This window comes from Elephas maximus, chromosome 3, assembly GCF_024166365.1.
Source record: "Elephas maximus indicus isolate mEleMax1 chromosome 3, mEleMax1 primary haplotype, whole genome shotgun sequence".
Taxonomy (NCBI): Eukaryota; Metazoa; Chordata; class Mammalia; order Proboscidea; family Elephantidae; genus Elephas; species Elephas maximus.
Window position 1 is genome coordinate 33093729 of NC_064821.1, and position 18882 is coordinate 33112610.

At 48.6% G+C, this 18882-nt stretch overlaps 2 protein-coding genes across 2 annotated transcripts in view; one reads left to right on the plus strand and one right to left on the minus strand.

Annotated features, from left to right (window-relative positions):
* Nucleotides 1–273: 273 nt before the first annotated feature.
* DNAJB1 (DnaJ heat shock protein family (Hsp40) member B1) lies at nt 274–4279 on the minus strand. Its single transcript, XM_049877149.1, has 3 exons — nt 4001–4279; nt 1911–2491; nt 274–1643 (listed from the first exon to the last, which is right to left on the minus strand). Exons 1-3 carry the CDS (start codon nt 4209–4211, stop codon nt 1413–1415), a joined length of 1023 nt encoding a protein of 340 aa, XP_049733106.1. The 5' UTR covers nt 4212–4279; the 3' UTR covers nt 274–1412.
* An 11495-nt stretch (nt 4280–15774) lies between these two features.
* Nucleotides 15775–18882, plus strand: part of TECR (trans-2,3-enoyl-CoA reductase) — a 34507-nt gene continuing 31399 nt past the window's right edge. The window contains exon 1 of the mRNA XM_049877151.1: nt 15775–16013. Coding sequence (XP_049733108.1) covers nt 15999–16013 — 15 coding nt within the window. The 5' untranslated portion in view covers nt 15775–15998. The remainder of the gene's footprint in view (nt 16014–18882) is intronic.

The window sequence follows — 18882 nt, forward strand, 5'->3', positions numbered from 1 at the left end:
GGCCCAGTCCTCTCCCCTTAACTCTGGCCTCAACTTTTCCTAAAAATACAACTGTAAATGCAAGGCACTCAAGCCTCTTTGGATGTCTGGACCTGGTCCAGGGAGACTTCTTTCTCCTCCAGTGCAGATGAGTCCTTCTGCCTGCTCACCCTCCCCAAATGTTAAGTGACCACTCCCTCCAGCCCTGGCTGTGGCTGGAGAGATGCCCAGCCCATGCCCCCCCCCCGCCCCCAGCCAGCAGTACCCTCAAACAGAGTCGCAGGACCGCTCCCCTGAGGTTTCGCATCAGTCTTTAATGCCTTTGCGCTGTACAATGACAAGTCACAGGCTTTAGTCTTGGGTCGGCAGTGGCTACTTACAATGAGTCTAAAGGGCTGAGCACCAGACTGGCCTCCAGGGAACAGACACTTGTTCCAACTCCCCCCACCCCCCAAAGTTTCTTCTAGACTCCAATATGGCCCTATACAGAGAGCAGCGGCTGTCCTGAACTGGCTTTGTATGAGTGCACACCAACTTTACATGGAATTATAAAAACATATTTACAGACGTTCCACAGTGCTTCTGTAATCAGAAGCAAAGACCCTTTTATCAAAAGGGATTATATCTAGGGCTGGCTGTGCAAAATTCAAAAGGATCAGATCCCTTTGAAAGAGTCCAGAGTCCATTAGTTCAGAAGGGAACAAAAAATTCCCCAGGCTCCCATGAAGCCCAGGTGTGCCAAAAGATTGCCTTACACAGAGGGAAGAGTGTGACTCCTAAATGAGCACGCTTGGCCTCACCAGCATCAGGGTTCCAGGGCCCCCAGACTCTTGTAGGAGGCTGTGGTGCAACTTGCTGGCATGAGGCCGGCTCCCTTGGTCCTACTGGAACGAGCGGTATTGCTTGTGGGTGCCGGCTAGGCAATTCTGCAGAAATGGTCTAGGTTCTCAATTTGAGATGGCAAAGGAAAAGACACGATTCTGCAGGGAGACAGCAAGACATGGGAGACAACACAAAATAAAACAAACCGAGCACACAACAGATGCTGAGGAGTGTACAGGGTCTGATAAACAAGACAGTGGGAAAGCCAGAAGGAAGCACAGGAACTAGACGGATCAAGTCCAGCTGTGGGTCGGCCTCTGCCCCTGGACGGGGCCTGAAGAGGAGGAGGGGAAGGGCTGCAGGACCCAGATGGGCAAACTGGAGTACCTGTTCCTGCTGTTCCCACCACCTGCCGCCCTATCGCTCGAAAAACCACTTAAGTCTAGTGCACGACTTTGAAAGATTGTAATATATTCTCTGGGAAACATTCAGCAGTACGAAAGCCCTCCCTAGGCCTTCCCCGCCCTCTTGCGGAACCACAACTGGTGGAACAATCTGGAAATCCTTGAGCTCTGAAAGGTCCCTAATCAGTCCTTGGGGAGTGCACGTGGCTATATTGGAAGAACCTGCTCAAGTACGGTTCTTGATGTCTGGGGAATCCTTTCAGGGAAGATCACTTCAAACTCAATAATAAGATCCCCGCGTTTCTCCGGTGTTTTAGGAAGGGGGAGGCCTTCTCCGGGAACTTTTCGCCGCATGCCAGGCCTGATGACGTCTTTGAACACGACGGGTATGGTCCTGCCGTCCAGAGTGGGGACGTTCACCGTGCAGCCACAAAGAGCCTTAGAAAACAAAGGGACGGTATTAGATAGAGAATAGCTTAAGAAGCTTAATTCCTACCCAGGGACTGTTTGCTGTAAGGAAGACTCATTAGGCCTCTGCAACTAAGAGCCTGCCCTTAAATCTACTGGGTTAGCAGCATGGAAGTCATGGAAGAATAGGGCCCTGGTCAGTCTTTTTCATGCGGCACCCTGAGCCTGGCCCACAAGTAACTGTGCAGCAAACACTGCCTAAAAAGCAGCCCACTCCCATCCTGCCTAGTGCCTTACCTCCCGAAGGCTGATCCTGGCTGGGTAAATGACGTCAGAGCCATCTCTCTTAAAGATATTGTGCGGCTTGTCCTTTAAAACAAAGACGATGTCAGCTGGAATGTTGTTGGAAGTCTGGTCTCCTTCCTTGGGGAAGGTGATTTTGGTTCCTTCTTTCCACCCCCTCTTCACTTCAATGGTCAAGATTTTGTCTTCATTGCGAATGCTCTTTCCATCGGGGTTCAGTCGCTTGTGGGAGATTTTCATTTTCTTGGTACAGCCGCTGTAGATCTCTTCAAGCGAGACCCGAAGGTCGTGGGTGACGGGAGGATCTTGCTTCTTTCTGGTGGGCTCCTGGGTGGGGCGGGAACGGCCAAAGTTCATGTTGGTGAAGCCACCCATGCCCATGGGGAAGCCAGAGAACGGGTCATCGATGTCCATGCCTTCTTCCCCGTTCCGCTGCCCAAAAAAGTTATCAAAGGGGTTTCGGCCACCGAAGAGCTCAGCAAACATAGCGTGAGGATCTCCATGGAACGTGTAGCTGAAAGAGGTACCGTTAGCACCACCGCTGCTCCCGCCACTGGGACCGCCACCCTTTAGGCCTGAAAAGCAAAATCAGAAGTTGTTAGATAGCTGACCAGGACGTTCTTTTTCTAAGAGTTTTCCTTAAGGGGAAAAACCCTGGGAACCATTGAGTAGGAGTTGTTTTTTTTTTTTTTTTTTAACTTGTCAGGAAAGAGCAAGGAAGAGCCCCAAACTTTTGCCTCCTGATGCAGCAGCACAGACAGACCCTCCATGGCACAACAGAAGGATGAGCTCATCGGGCATCTCTAGGTACCTGCCACTTCTTGGCTAACCCATCCTCCCCAAAACATTACAAGGATTCACCAAGAGATGAGGTGAAAAAAGCATGATTTAAGGTAAGCCTTCAATAAGTATTTACTCTTAATACTTTAGAGATAGCGATGCCAACGAAGAACCCTGATTGCACAGTGGTTAAGCACACTCCAGCTGTTGACACCAATATCAGAGGTTCAAGCCTATCAACAATCTGCTTTGCAAACATTAACCCGTAAAAACCCGATGCTGTAGAGTGAATTTGGACTCATAGCAGCCCTACAGGACAGAGTAAAACTGCCCCATAGTTTCCAAGGTGTGGCTGGTGGATTCAAACTTTTGACCTTCCGGTTACCAGCTGAGCTCTTAACCACTGCATCACCAAAGATTATAGCCTTGGAAACCCTATGGGGCAGCTCTACTCTGTCCTACAGAGTGCTATGAGCCCAAATCCATGGCAAGTGGTATTGGATGCTAATGACAATGTGGAGAGTAGAAGTGGAGATAAAAAGTACACAGATTTTTCAAATGCTCACCACCACACCCTGGCATTAGTTAACACCATCTTATATAAAGTCGATTGATTTCTTGAGACTAGAGTCCAGAAGCCAGGCTGAGTCATCAACGGGCAAACTGACAACAAGAAACCCTTTCTTGCCGAGAAGACTATGCAGGGAGGCCAGGCCTAGGGGACTCGCTGCTCTTGCACGGCCGCAGTCGGTGATGGCTGCTTCCTACGTGCCTGGCACGGCTAGGTAAGCACTTTACAGGGATTACCTCACTCCACCCTCACGGCCCGGGAGTGGGGTCGGTGCCAACCGGCGCCCTCATCTCCGGTCCCACCACCGGCAGGTTGTGCCCGGAGCGCTCTGAGGCGCCGCCCCTCAATCCACTGCCCGGCCGAGCCCAGGTGGGCTCAGGTGAACCTGCGGGCAGCGGCGCGATGAACGAGCTCGGTCTCCGTCCACACCGGCACCCCCGTCACCCCGGGCCGCCAGGGGACGTGGGTGGCGGCTCCCAGGGAGTGGCAGCCCCAGACATGCTAGAACCTTCTGGGTGAGAGGTTTGGCCAGGGCTCCTCCTCCCATCAGGCGGTCGCCAATCCGAGGGCGGAAGCCCGCGGGGACAGACAGAGGGGGCTGCTCGTCCTCCGTGCCGGGGCGACCCCGGAGGATGCTGCAGGGGGTCCGTCGCGTAGGACCGCCGTGCCTCGGTTTCCCAGCTTGCCAAACGGCGGGGGCGCGCCCCTGCCGCGAGCGCACGCACGTACTCACCTTCCTCCCCGTAGCGGTCGAAGATCTCGCGCTTGCGCGGGTCGCTGAGCACGTCGTAGGCCTCGGCGATCTCCTTGAACTTCTCCTCGGCGCCGGGCTCCTTGTTCTTGTCTGGGTGGTAGCGCAGCGCCTGGCGGCGGTAGGCCCGCTTGATCTCCTCGTCCGAGGCGCCGCGGGCCAAGCCCAGTATCTGGTAGTAATCCTTGCCCATGGCCCCCACCTACGGCCTACCGCCCCGCTCTCGCCGTCCCCCGGCTCCGCCACCGCCCGGTCCCGGACTCTATATACCCGTCCGGCGGAAGCTTCCAGAGCCCGCCAGGCCCCTCCAGAACCTTCCGCCACGCCCCCCGCGCCGCACCGGCCAATCGCCGTCGCCCAACCCGCGACGCGCGAAATCCGGGGCGGGGCCTCGCTGCCAACGGTCGCCCCGCGCGGCCACGCCCCTTCCCGCTCTCCCCACCCCCTCGGCAACGCCTACCGTGGCGCACGCCCCCGACGCCGGAGGCCCCGCCCATCCTTTGGGAGATCCAATCGCGGCCGCCTGTACCTTGCGCCCGGTGACCTAGCTTTCCTGGAGCCCCTCTTCATGCCTGGGTCAATAGGTTACTGATACCTTCTGCCCCAGGGCGGTACGCGCCGCTCCGGGAAGCGGCAGGGCCGGGCAGGTCACGCTCCCTTGAGGCCCCGCCCCTTTCTGGCAGCTTTCACTCTGCCTGTGGGAGATCTCACACGGTTTGGGCCTGGTTGGGTGGGGTGATTCTGGGCAGGTTGGATTCCTGCCCAGGTACTTCTTTCTGTAAGGTGGGAATAAAAATACCCACCTGCCTGGTGGCGCAGTGGTAAGCGTTGGGCTGCTAACCAGAGGCCGGCAGTTTGACTCCACCAGCCGCTTCGTGGAAACTTTATGGAGCAGTTCTACGCTATCCTACAGGGTCGCTATGAGTCAGAGTTGACTGGATGACATCCCGTTAACCGGCCCTTTTCTCTCGGCTGTGGGAGAATGCAACGGGGTGCCCCAAGACTGTCCCTGTCCTTACTATGCAGGTCCCTGTAAACTGAGGTAAGGATGGCATCTTTTCCTGCCTAAGCGTCCCGACCGCCCCTCATGCCTTGCACTCAACCCAATTTTCTCAAGAGCTGTGAAATCCGAAATTGTCTTGTTCCTTGGTTTTCATGATTACTGCGCCCCTCCCCCCCACCTCCTGAGTCTGTGACCTGTGTGATCTCCACCAGGGCAGGGATTGAGTCCTGTCCCCGCTGCGTCTCCCATACTTGGAAACAGTGTTGGCATGCTGCGGACGTTTCATGAATATTTCTGGGTTTTTTTTTTTTTTTTTGCACCTGCTTCTTTTCCTCTCCCCACTACCTTTATGATTTGGGGGTTATGGGCCTGTCATACACCTGTTTCCTCATCCTTAGGTGACCACATCCTATTTGGTCCTGAGAATTTGTGGTGCCTGTGATTAAGGACACATCTGATGGGGAAAGCAGGTACAGAAAAGGGTACCACCTGAGAGGGGCATAGGGAGGAAGGGACAGGTAGTCACTCGGAGGGGTGGGGGGTCCTGGAATAACTGCTTGGAAGGTCAGGGCATCACAGTACTAGCTCTGGAGCCAGATGACAGGGTTTGATTCCCGGTTGCACAACTTCCTGTCTGCCCGACCTAGGGCTGGTTACTTAACCGTTCTAGGCCTTGGCCTCCCTATGTGTACAATGAGGATGGCAGTTGTATCCACCTCATTGGGTCTTGAAGTTTACAAGAGTTGACAGCTCTGGCATAAAGGGAAGTACTACCTGCTTTGGTTAGTGGTAGGCTGCTGAGCGTGCCCCCCTTCTCAGTCAGGACTTCAGCAAAAGCTTCTGGTGACTGCCTAGCTTGTGCAGGCTGGGACCGCTGAGAAAGAAGACCATTGGCCTTGTCCTGCTGCCCAGCAAGTAGATTCCGTATCTCCCTGCCCACTCACTGACTCCAAGATAACCGTGCCAGCAAGGACTCTGGACTGAGACATATACCACAGCAGGGGTCCAGAGCCAATGCGGGGAAGAGAATTCAAAATTCAAAAAGTTAGGTAAATAAATAGCAGGAGAGTTGTCATCACGGGGAACAAACCAGAGCTGCCTGGACTTCTTTACACTTACACTCTAGTATTTTATAATATTAATTTAATGTAGAATTACAAACATGGTGGCACCATCCTTTGTTAGGCCTCCAAAGGTATAACATGATTCTGGGTAGGCCTTTCTAGTTTTACTGATGTTTCTTTCCACTCTGGTGGACAACCCTTTGCCAAAAACATCAGGCAAGGGGTATCCTTGTGTTTTGGTGGTAACCTTAGTAAGCCTGGGACATGATCAGGAAGTTTTAACTTAGAAAAAACACAAAACTCTCCTTAGGGCTGTGGGTTTTTGACTGGGCATTTCAGAATATTACTGGAAAAGTGGCCCCAATGGACACCTTAAGTAAGAGGGCGGGTTTTGAGTCAGTTCACTTCAGTTCAAATCCTGGACCCATTATTTACTTACTTACAGCCTTTGCAATCTTGCACAAGTTGCTTGACCTCTCTCCCCGCTTTAGGGCCCTCCTCCATAAAATGAAGAGTAGATTTTTCCTGCTAGGGTTGCTATGCAGACAGCTTGAGAAGGGCCAGGTAGTGAACATTTTAACAGCGAGTGTTGACATGGCCTTGCTGTGTGCCAGGCCTGTTCCAAGCACTCAAATGTGTATTATTTAATCCTTACATTGTTACCTCCATTTTACAGGTGGGGAAACTAAGGCTCCAAAAGGTTGCATGACTTGCCCAAGGTCACCAAAATGCTGCGGTGTACAGTGCTTAGCACACCGAGTACTTACGGCAAGCGCTTTGCTTGTGTGACATGTGAGTCAGATGATGAGAAAGCTTTAGTTAAAAAAAATTGTGTTACCACTCATCAATTGTTCAGCTGTTCATCAAAAAGACTTTAAAAAAAAAATTAATATCACCCGTAAGTACTGTGTTCCTTTAAAAAATCACCGATACGAGATCAAATAGTCAACAATTACTTTAAGAGAAAGATGAGAATGTAAGGGGGCAGGGAAATTAGATTAATGGAAATGAAACAACCAGGAAGGAAATTGTGAGAATTTTCATGCATTAATATAACCAATGTCACTGAACAACTTGTGTAGAAATTGTTGAATGGGAACCTAAACTGCTGTGTAAACTTTTACAAAAAAACACAATAAAATATTATTTATTTAAAAAAAGACCTTTAAAAGCAAGATGGCCACACAAACCAGCGATCCCACTCCTGCAAAACCAAACCTGTTGCTGCTGAGTTGATTCCCACTCATAGCAACCCTCTAGGACAGAGTAGAACTGCCCCATAGATTTTTCAAGGCTGTAATCTCTACAGAAGCCAACTGCCACATATTTCTCCTGCAGAGCCACTGGTGGGTTCAAACCCCTGACCTTTTGGTTAGCAGCTAAGTGCTTAACCACTGGGTCACAGGGCTCCTTAATCCTACTCCTGAACGAAAAAAACCAAATCCGTTGCCATTGAGTTGATTCCAACTCATAGCAACCCTCTAGGACAGAGTAGAACTGCCCCATAGATTTTCCAAGGCTGTAATCTCTACAGAAGCCAACTGCCACATATTTCTCCTGCAGAGCCACTGGTGGGTTCAAACCCCTGACCTGTTGGTTAGCAGCTAAGTGCTTAACCACTGGGTCACAGGGCTCCTTAATCCTACTCCTGAATGAAAAAAACCAAATCCGTTGCCATCGAGTTGATTCCAACTCATAGCGACCCTATAGGACAGAGTAGAACTGCCCCATATGGTTCCAAGGAGCGCCTGGTGGATTCGAACTGCCGACCTTTTGGTTAGCAGCCTTAGCTCTTAACCACTGCACCACTAGGGTTTCCAACCCTACTCCTAGTGAAATAAAAACCTTCGTTAACATAAAAAACTGTGCACAATTGTTTATCGTGGCTTTATTTGTAATTGCCAAAGGTTGGAATGCTTTCACCAGTGTGGTGTAGGGAATTAGTTAGCCATAGTCTTTGTAACTCTCACCATATGACTGGGTGCGACTATGGAAATGAGGTACTTGTGGCTCACCAAGGGGATTGGATAGCTTGTTAATAATGTTAATAAGGTGTGTGGGACCCTTGAGGGAGTAACCAAAAAAACCAAACCCATTGTCATCGTGTTGATTCCGACTCATACTGACCGTATAGGACAAAGTAGAACTGCCCTGTAGGGTTTCCAAGGAGTGCCTAGTGGATTCAAACTGCTGAAGCCTTTACGTTAGCAGCCATAGTGCTTAACCGCTATGCCACCAGGGTTTCCCTGTAGGACCATGCAGATAAGGTATATGAAACCATAATGAGTGGATTGGTCAGTTTTGCCGTGCTGCTAGGCTTAAAGGGAGACACAGAGAGAGGGAGACAGGAGCTGTAACATGGTAGACAGCAAGAGATGGGGGCAAGACATGGCAGGAACCAGGAGACCAGCAAGAAACCAGGAGATCAGGGAGAGACTGTTGTGGTGCGGCTTGCTGACTCAGGGAGCTAACACTTGCCAGAGAAGATGCCCAGCAAGGCCTGGCAGCAGAAGGTGAGAAGAAGCTGTCCTGATCAAAGAACTGTATCCTGAGTTGTGTCTGATCCTGATTCTGAATTGTACCCTGTTACTTCCCTAACAAACCACTTAACTGTAAGTACGGTTCTGTGAGACGTTATAGCAAATTACAGAACCCAAAGATGGGAGGGAGGAGAGTACTGTAGGAGGGGGAGTAGTTGATGTTAGAGATGATGGAGCGGTACAGCTATTTGGAAAAGTTGGACATTTGGGACCTCTTTAAGCTCTGCCTCATAGGAACCAGCTTTGTGCTGATCCTTATAAAAGAAATTATTCATTTAACTGGTGAATGAATTAACAGTGGTCCATCCATACAATGGAATACTGCCCAGCCATAAAATGGAAAGGGCTATTGATATAGTAAACAATGTGGAGGAACCTCATGGGCGGAGCCAGAGTCAAAATCACTGTGTGATTCCATTTATGTGACCTTCTGCAAAAGGCAAAACGACAGTGACAGAAAGCGTATCAGTGGTTGCCAGGGCTGGGGTGACTCCAAAGCAGTCTGGGGGAATTTTGAGGGAGGATGTAAATGTTCTGTAATATCTCGACTGTGGTGTTGGTTACCTGAGGAGATATGTTCAGAACTGTATACTAAAAAGTGTGAATTTCACTGTATATAAATTGTACCTTAGTTAAAAAAAAAATAAAACAAGGGAAGAAAAAAAATCCTATGGATTTAAAATAAAAAGCAAGACAGGGTAGGTCTTGGGAAACCTCTCTCCCAGGCTCCTGACACAGCAGAAAGTTGCTAACCAGCCCTGGCTTGTCCTGTCTTATACCTTCCCTCACACCACTCTGGACCAGCCCAATCACACACCCCAGAAATAAGCCAAGCCGAGTTTCAGGAAAAGCAAGATCCTACCTAACCTGCACATAGGAACTACAAAATCAATGTATGAGACAGACCAAAACCAAAAACCGAACCCGCTGCTGTTGAGTCAGTTCTGACTCATAGTGACCCTATAGGACAGTGTGGAATTGCCCCATAGTGTTCCCAAAGAGGGGCTGGTGGATTTGAACTGCTAACCTTTTGGTTAGCAGTCAAGCTCTTAACCACTGTGGCACCAGGGATCAGATAGACACTACCAAACACACCAGATTTTTGGCGCCGAAATAACCACTGGTTCCCTCAAAACTGCCACAGACAAGCCCTCCCTGGAGTTTCCCTTTGGAAACTGCTCTAAGGGACTTGTTACAGTCAGCTCAGCCAACACTCAGCGTATCTATCAGTCTCTGTTATGAGTCAGACACAGAAGCAAGCAGGAACTAGCTGTCCCCATAGACTGGCACAGTGCAGTGTCACGAGTGGCTTGAACGAAGTGGTCAGTCTTCATTGTGAGGGTGGATTTGATTTCTTTCAACAGCCTGGTTACTGAAAGCCAGATGAGGTGAACAAGGGGTCCTTAGGTCTGCAATAATTGTCAAAAACAAGAGGAATTCTACTCTTGAGGCCTGGATCCTGCCTTTCTGTGAGCTTCTTGTGACTGGGCTCAACTTCTTTGCATGCCCTGGCTGGCACACAGCATAGTAGGTGCACAACAATGATTCTGGGGCCTGTTAAAGTCAGTGTTGGGAGTGTAGAAGCAGTCTCAAAAGGACATTCCAGAATGTTCCAAGTCCCTAATAGTATGTGTGGAGTCTCTCCTAAAATGATGCCTATTTGGCCACCAGAATGCCTTACCTAGCTGGAATCTAGCCATACTGAAGACTCACCTACTCAACACATCAGAGAATGTGGAAATCGGCAGAACTGGCAGAAGTAGCAAAACATGGCTAGATTTTAGAGGATCAACCCCCCCTCCCCAAGCCTCTCACAATTAGACACTTCAAGTAACTCAATTTAGGATTTTAACTTATGACCTCTGAGTGAATAAACCCCACTTAGGGTTTTTTTTTAGGGAATGAGGCCTGTCTGGATGCCAATAGCCCCAAGACACTGTGAGGCCCCAAACTGCCAACAGAAAAAGATCTGTGCTTTTGAAAGCACCGTTGTAAAACACCTTTATGTTTCCACCTGTTTTGCTTGGATAGATAGGTTTCCTTTACTCAGACCAAAACCTGTTGTTGATTCCAACTCATGGAGACCTCATGTGTTACAGAGTAGAACTGTGCTCCATAGGGTTTTCTTGGCTGTAATCTTTAGGGAATCAGATCGTCGCGGCACCGTTAGGTGGGATCGAACCACCAACCTTTAGGTTAGTAGTTGAGTGCAAAATACGTGGAAACAGGGCTCCCCAGAGGCTATAACTTCAGAAGTTTCCAGAGCCAAACCTGGATGACTCAGTGCCAAGTGATGATTCACCCTCACCCTGCTCTGTTCCCCTGTGAATCAGAGATCTACCTTTGAGGCCTTCTCCCTGACTCTCTGACGCCAGGCCTCTAGTTTCTGGGGTTCAACAGTTGTTGGAGGCTATCACTGTGAACTGAGGGGGGTTGCTCCGAGGCTCAGAGGCAGAGTCTGGAACCAGAATAAAAGGGAAGAGGTGATGGAGTGTGTCAGGTGCTGCCTACTCCTCTACCTGCCCTGTGCGGGTATGTTGGCACCCGACCTCCCAGCTCTCTCACAATGGATCAGTTAAGGGAGCTAAAGCATATGGTGACCCCAGACCAGCCCAGTCTAATAGAAATAGTATGTCATGGATTGAATTGTGTCCCCCCAAAATATTTGTCAACTTAGCTGGGCTATGAACCTAGTATTGTATGATTGTCCACCATTTTATGTGATTTCCCTAAGTGTTGTAAATCCTATCACTATGACGAAATGAGATGAATTAGTGGCAGTTATAATGATGAGATATACAAGGTTAGATAGTGTCTTAAGCCAATCTCTGAGATATAAAAGAGAGAAGCGAGCAGAGAGACACAGGAACCTACACCACCAAGAAAGGAGCACGGGGAGCAGAGCACGTCCTTTGGATCTGAGGTTCCTGTGCTGAGATGCTCCCAGACCAAGGGAAGACTAATGACAGGGCCTCTCTCCAGAACTGACAAAGACAGAAAGCCTTCCCCTGGAGCTGTTGTTGTTGTTAGGTGCCGTCGAGTCGGTTCCGACTCATAGCGACCCTATGCACAACAGAACGAAACACTGGCCGGTCCTGCGCCATCCTTACAATCGTTGTTATGCTTCAGCTCATTGTTGCAGCCACTGTGTCAACCCACCTCGTTGAGGGTCTTCCTCTTTTCCGCTGACCCTGTACTCTGCCAAGCATGATGTCCTTCTCCAGGGACTGATCCCTCCTGACAACATGTCCAAAGCATGTAAGACGCAGTCTCGCCATCCTTGCTTCTAAGGAGCATTCTGGTTGTACTTCTTCTAAGACAGATATGTTCGTTCTTTTGGCAGTCCATGGTATATTCAATATTCTTCGCCGACACCACAATCCAAAGGCGTCAACTCTTCTTCAGTCTTCCTTATTCATTGTCCAGCTTTCACATGCATATGATGCGATTGAAAATACCATGGCTTGGATCAGGCGCACCTTAGTCTTCAGGGTGACATCTTTGCTCTTCAACACTTTGAAGAGGTCCTTTGCAGCAGATTTGCCCAATGCAATGCGTCTTTTGATTTCTTGACTGCTGCTTCCATGGCTGTTGATTGTGGATCCAAGTAAAATTAAATCCTTGACAACTTCAATCTTTTCTCTGTTTATCATGATGTTGCTCATTGGTCCAGTTGTGAGGATTTTTGTTTTCTCTTTGTTGAGGTGTAATCCATACCGAAGGCTGTGGTCTTTGATCTTCATTAGTAAGTGCTTCAAATCCTCTTCACTTTCAGCAAGCATAACACTTTCATCTGCATAACGCAGGTTGTTAATGAGTCTTCCTCCAATCTTGATGCCCCGTTCTTCTTCATATAGTCCAGCTTCTCTTATTATTTGTTCAGCATACAGATTAAATAGATATGGTGAAAGAATATAACCCTGACGCACACCTTTCCTGACTTCAAACCAATCAGTATCCCCTTGTTCTGTCTGAACTGCCTCTTGATCTATGTAAAGTTTCCTCATGAGCACAATTAAGTGTTCTGGAATTTCCATTCTTCGCAGTGTTATCCATAGTTTGTTATGATCCACACAGTCAAATGCCTTTGCATAATCAATAAAACACAGGTAAACATCCTCCTGGTATTCTCTGCTTTCAGCCGGGATCCATCTGACATCAGCAATGATATCCCTGGTTCCACGTCCTCTTCTGAAACCAGCCTGAATTTCTGGCAGTTCCTTGTTGATATACTACTGCAGCCGTTTTTGAATGATCTTCAGTAGAATTTTGCTTGCGTGTGATATTAATGATATTGTTCTATAATTTCCACATTCGGTTGGATCACCTTTCCCGGGAATAGGCATAAATATGGATCTCTTCCAATCAGTTGGCCAGGAAGCTGTCTTCCATCTTTCTTGGCATAGACGAGTGAGCACCTCCAGCACTGCCTCTGTTTGTTGAAACATCTCAATTGATATTCCATCAATTCCTGGAGCCTTGTTTTTCACCAGTGCCTTCAGAGCAGCTTGGACTTCTTCCTTCAGTACCATCGGTTCCCGATCATATGCCACCTCTTGAAATGGTTGAATATCGACTAATTCTTTTTGGTATAATGACTCTGTGTATTCCTTCCATCTTCTTTTGATGCTTCCTGCATCATTTAATATTTTCCCCATGGAATCCTTCACTATTGCAACTCGAGGCTTGAATTTTGTCATCAGTTCTTTCAGCTTGAGAAACGCCGAGGGTGTTCTTCCCTTTTGGTTTTCCATCTCCAGCTCTTTGCACATGTCATTATGATACTTTATTTTGTTTTCTCAAGACGCCCTTTGAAATCTTCTATTCAGTTCTTTTACTTCATAAATTCTTCCTTCTGCTTTAGCTGCTCGACACTCAAGAGCAAGTTTCAGAGTCTCCTCTGACATCCACCTTGGTCTTTTCTTTCTTTCCTGTCTTTTCAGTGACCTCTTGCTTTCTTCATGGATGATGTCCTTGATGTCATTCCACAACTCTTCTGGTCTTCAGTCACTAGTGTTCAATGCGTCACATCTATTCTTGAGATGGTCTCTGAATTCAGGTGGGACATACTCAAGGTCATATTTTGGCTCTCGCGGACTTGCTCTGGTTTTCTTCAGTTTCAGCTTGAACTTGCATATGAGCAATTGATGGTCTGTTCCACTGTCGGCCCCTGGCCTTGTTCGGACTGATGATATTGAGCTTTTCCATTGTTTCTTTCCACAGATGTAGTCAATTTGATTTCTGTGTGTTCCACCTGGCGAGGCCCACGTGTATAGGCACCATTTATGTTGGCGAAAGAAGGTATTTGCAATGAAGAAGTCGTTGGTCTTGCAAAATTCTATCATTCAATCTCCAGCATTGTTTCTATCACCAAGGCCATATTTTCCAACTACTCATCCTTCTTCTTTGTTCCCAACTTTCACATTCCAATTCCAATCACCAGTAATTATCAATGCATCTTGATTGCCTGTTTGATCAATTTCAGACTGCAGCAGCTGATAAAAATCTTCTATTTCTTCATCTGTGGCCCTAGTGGTTGGTGTGTAAATTTGAAGAATAGTCATATTAACTGGTCTTCCTTGTATGGATATGGATATTATCCTATCACTGACAGCGTTGTACTTCAGGATAGATCTTGAAATGTTCTTTTTGACGATGAATTTGACACCATTCCTCTTCGAGTTGTCATTCCCAGCATAGCAGACTATATGATTGCCTGATTCAAAATGGGCCAATACCAGTCCATTTCAGCTTACTAATGCCTAGGATATCGATGTTTATGCGTTCCATTTCATTTTTGATGATTTCCAATTTTCCTAGATTCATACTTCGTACATTCCAGGTTCCGATTATTAATGGATGTTTGCAGCTGTTTCTTTTCATTTTGAGTCGTGCCAGTTTGTCGTACTGTGGGGGCTTGTGTGTTGCTATGATGCTGGAAGCTATGCCACCGGTATTCAGATACCAGCAGGGTCACCCATGGAGGACAGGTTTCAGCTGAGCTTCTAGACTAAGGCAGACAAGGAAGAAGGACCCGGCAGTCTACTTCTGAAAAGCATTAGCCGGGGAAAACCTTATGAATAGCAGTGGAACATTGTCTGATATAGTGCTGGAAGATGAGCCCCCCAGGCTGGAAGGCACTCAAAAGGTGACTGGGGAAGAGCTGCCTCCTCAAAGTAGAGTCGACCCCTGGAGCTGGTGCCCTGAATTCAGACTTCTAGTCTACTGGACTGTGAGAGAATAAACTTCTCTTTGTTAAAGCCATCCACGTCTGGTATTTCTGTTATAGCAGCACTAGATGACTAAGTGTGCAAGGTCCAAGTACCAGCCACAAATGCAAGCCAGGTCTGTGACTTTAAATTCTACTTGGCATATTCAAAAGGTAAAAGGAAACAGGTGAAATTAATTTTAATGATATCTTTTAACTGAATATATCCAACATATAATATTATCATTTCAAAGCGTAATCAGCATAAAAAGTTATGAGCTATTTTACAGTCTCTCGTATCAGTGTATGTTTAACACTCGTAGCACATCTCAGGTTGGACTAGCCGCATTTCAAGGGCTCAATAGCAAGGTGTGGCCAGTGTGATCATATTGAGCAGAGTAGGCAGAGACAAACGGCCCCTTGCCCACAGCGCCCAGCAAGGTTGGGTCGGGGCTTGCATTGACAAGAGCAGTGAAGACACCCCCAGAATGGGACAGTTGCAGGTTAGGGGGTCTCGGGAGGGATTTTCACCACACCTTCCCCATTTCTCCTTTCCTCCATCCACGTCAGATTGGATCCCCTCGCTGGAGAGCCTTCGGTCTCTAGGAGCCTCAGCCCGCTCCCCGGTCCCCCAGCCGTCTCTCGCTGCTCTCCGGACCCCCGGGGGCCGCCCACATCAGAATCCACCCCGCCGCGCCGCCAGCCGCGTGTATGCTGCCCTACCTGTCACTCAACGTCTTGCTCCCGCCCGGAGCCTTGCTGTAACCTTCGCGTCCCTTGGTTTCCACAGCGACGCCACCAGGGGCGGGGTCAAAGGGCGCGCGGCGAGGAGGCCCCTCCGTTTTGATTGGTGGACAGCCAGGCCCCCCCCACTTTCCTCCCACGCTTGCTCGCGCTCCGCCCCCTCGATGGATCCTGCTCCCTGACTGGCCAGCCACATGGCACGGGCGGCTAGTTCTCGTTCGGAGTGGCCTCCCGGGCAGCAACGAAGGTGGGCCCCCCGAGTGTTGATTGGCTGGCGAGGAGCGCGCGCACTGAGGGGCGGGGCGGGAGCGGGGCTGTGGTTAGTCTCGCGCCGCGACAGCGAGCGCGTGAGGCAGCTGGTACTGCGTTGCGTGCTGGTCGGACGTAGCAGCGAGAGCAGCAGCCACCGTGTGAAGGAGCCATGAAGCACTATGAGGTAAGAAATAAGGCTCCAGTGGCTGGGTGGTACCGGAGACCATTGTCTTTTCTTTGGGCGAGCATAGGACCCCCTTTTTGTCCTGTTCGCCGAAGGGACGAGCCGAACGGCGCAAGCGCAGTGGGCGCGCGCTGCTCCCGGGGGGGCCACTCGTAAATCACAGCGCGCATGTGCGGGAAAGGTATTTATAATTCTGCAATCCAGGCTGTTTTGGGGGTGCCTTTTCTTGGGTCTCTGCAGGACCCGGGAAGCGAGTAGTTTCCTTGCAGTTCCCCCAGCGGGCCGAGCTGCAGGGTTTGGCGGGGGAAGAGGACCCTCGCTCTTGACCGAGGGAGTCTTCCACAAACCTTGCATGATGCCGCCTCCCCGGGCTTAGGGAAGGCTATGCAATCAGCTCTCACTTGGATGACTTTTGGACCCCTTCCCTCGCATTGGACGTCCTGGAGAAGCTTAGGCGGTGATGGAGGTGCAGCAAAGCTTATCTTGCTTCATCATTTTAGCCAAGCCCTGCCTGGCACTGAGGAGAAATCTCATGCCAACGGCCACTCTTGAAGACCAGGTCTTTTGACTCCAAACTTGAGTCTCTTTTTTCGCTTAAAAACGAAGTCTTCTGATGCGCTTACTGACTTGGTAATAGACTATTAATAATTATTGATTTTTAGGTAACGATCGTTTACTACTAAATGTGGTTATTAATAACAAGAATAATTTATATAACTAATCGAGTGCTTACTCGTGCTAGTTGAAAGCTCTGTTAATTTGTTGTCCTTTGATATCATCCTCATTATTATTATTCCACTTTTTTATAGATGAAGTAGTCTTAGAGCTGTCAAGTGACTTGCCCAGAGGACCCCAGCTAGTAAATGCATAACACAGAGGAATTAAGGAATCTGGAGTCCAAGTTCGTAGCCACTGTGCCTTGCCGGCCCTCAAATGAAAATTAGGAGGTGGAGAGGTTTCTTGATTTTAGTCACAAGCCGAATACTGCTACCTCTCCCGCTCTGTTTATTGCTATTATTAATTTCACAAATTGTCCAGAACCCTTTAACCCAAAAATCCTCAGTTATTTTTGACATGGTACCAAGAATGAGGAGGTAGGATTAAATAATCCCTCATTCCTCATTCGACTTTGATTCTAAAATAAAGTTCTTCTAATATAGTTTTCTATCTCAAATCCTCTGTTTAACCCTGGAGAAAAAGCTGTGTTTAGTTTGAAAGATGCAAGATGGAAGATCCACATGGAATTTGCAAAATGATGTTAGTTTATCTTTGTTAGTCAGCAAGCAAATTAAGTAGGTCTCTGAGGACACTATAGTTGCTAACCAAAAGGTCTGCAGTTTGAATCTGCCAGGCGCTCCTTGGAAACTCTGCGGGGCAGTTCTGCTCGTCCTATAGGGTCGCTATGAGTCGGAATCAACTCAACAGCAGTGGGGTTTGGGTTTTGTTTTTGAGGACACTTGGGAACAGCCTGATGCCAAAGGCTTGGATCAGGGAACATGCTTTTCCTTATCCAAACTTTTTCCCTCCCCAAAAGAAAAACCAGACCAAACCCAGTGCCGTCCAGTCCATTCCGATTCATAGCGACCCTATAGGACAGAGTAGAACTGCCTCATAGAGTTTCCAGGGAGTGCCTGGTGGATTCAAACTGCCGACCTCTTGGTTAGCAGCCATAGCACTTAACCACTATGCTACCAGGGTTTCCCCCCAAAAGAAGGGGAGCTTCAAATTCACTGTTCAAAGTGACCTTGGAGAAAAAAATAGTTATTTTGCTGTGTATTTCTTTGTTATCATTTTCTGGTAATACTTGCTGGAGAGGGGGTCCCCCACTGAGGTGATAGCTCCCCAGTTTCTGTAAAAGGAGCCTGTGTCTCAGCTGAGTTTGCAGAAAGCAGATTAGTTTTACTCAAGAGTGTTTGCTGCAGATGAAGAATAGCAGAGATGCTTTTGTTCACATATAGCAAATCTCTCAGAGAAGATTTCAGTTATCTGCATCAAAGCATACATTTCTATTTGGGACTAAATCAACCCCCACCTCCTACCAGGCCCCCACCCCACCGAAAGGTAAAACCAGTGGTGTGGACTCCGACTTACGGTGTGACTCCATGTCCGCCAGTGCAGAACTGTATTCCATATGCTTTCAGTGGCTGATTCTTCACAAGTAGATCACTGGGCCTTTTCAGCCCCCTCAGAAGGCTTTTTGGGACCCCAGGAGAGACCTTGGCGATTATGAACTCCAGTTTACAAGTGACACAGTGATGCCCAGGAAGGTGCGGACTTGTTCAGTGTCCCATGGCCAGTGAGTTAGCTTTGGGTTGAGGGCTGATGTCATGCAGCAGGTGGACAGATTTGTTGCTGTTTCAGTAACAGTTTTATATCACTGCCAGTCTCAGCTCTGTGATCTGGGAGGAAAAAGTGGCCTGCTTCAGTGGTAGGAGCAGTCAGAACGGTCACCCTGAGGCCTTGGCTGAAGCAGTCTCCTTGGAATGCCAGCGCAGGACTTAGGATTGTCTCAGGTCAGAGCAAGGTTAGTTCAGAGAAGAACTGCTTATTCTGTACAATCACCAGGAGCAGTTTTTTTTTTTTAACTGCTGTTTTTGCCGTCACAGATGAGACTCGAAGATCCTAGTAGCAACTGGAAAAACAGCTACTGCCTCTTGTAAATTTCTGGAAACTAATCGAGGGCAGCCTCCTTGAACTCAGATCACTGCCCATCCTCTGCTTCCCCCTGCAGCCAGGTATCTGGAGGCGAGTAACGGTAGCTATATTGGTGTCCATCTTGTACACTATCCTAGACCAACATAGTATCTTGCCTCAGGCAAGTTTCTTCCTTCAGCCATCTCCACAGGAGTAAATATATGAAAGTTCGAGA

Bases quoted from the DNA above. Each gene is read 5' to 3' on its own strand.
- DNAJB1 (XM_049877149.1), bottom strand. From the start codon at position 4,211: ATGGGCAAGGATTACTACCAGATACTGGGCTTGGCCCGCGGCGCCTCG. The intron at 2,492-4,000 runs GTGAGTACGTGC...TTTGCTTTTCAG, and splicing joins CGACCGCTACGGGGAGGAAG to GCCTAAAGGGTGGCGGTCCC. The intron at 1,644-1,910 runs GTAAGGCACTAG...TTGTTTTCTAAG, and splicing joins CCAGGATCAGCCTTCGGGAG to GCTCTTTGTGGCTGCACGGT.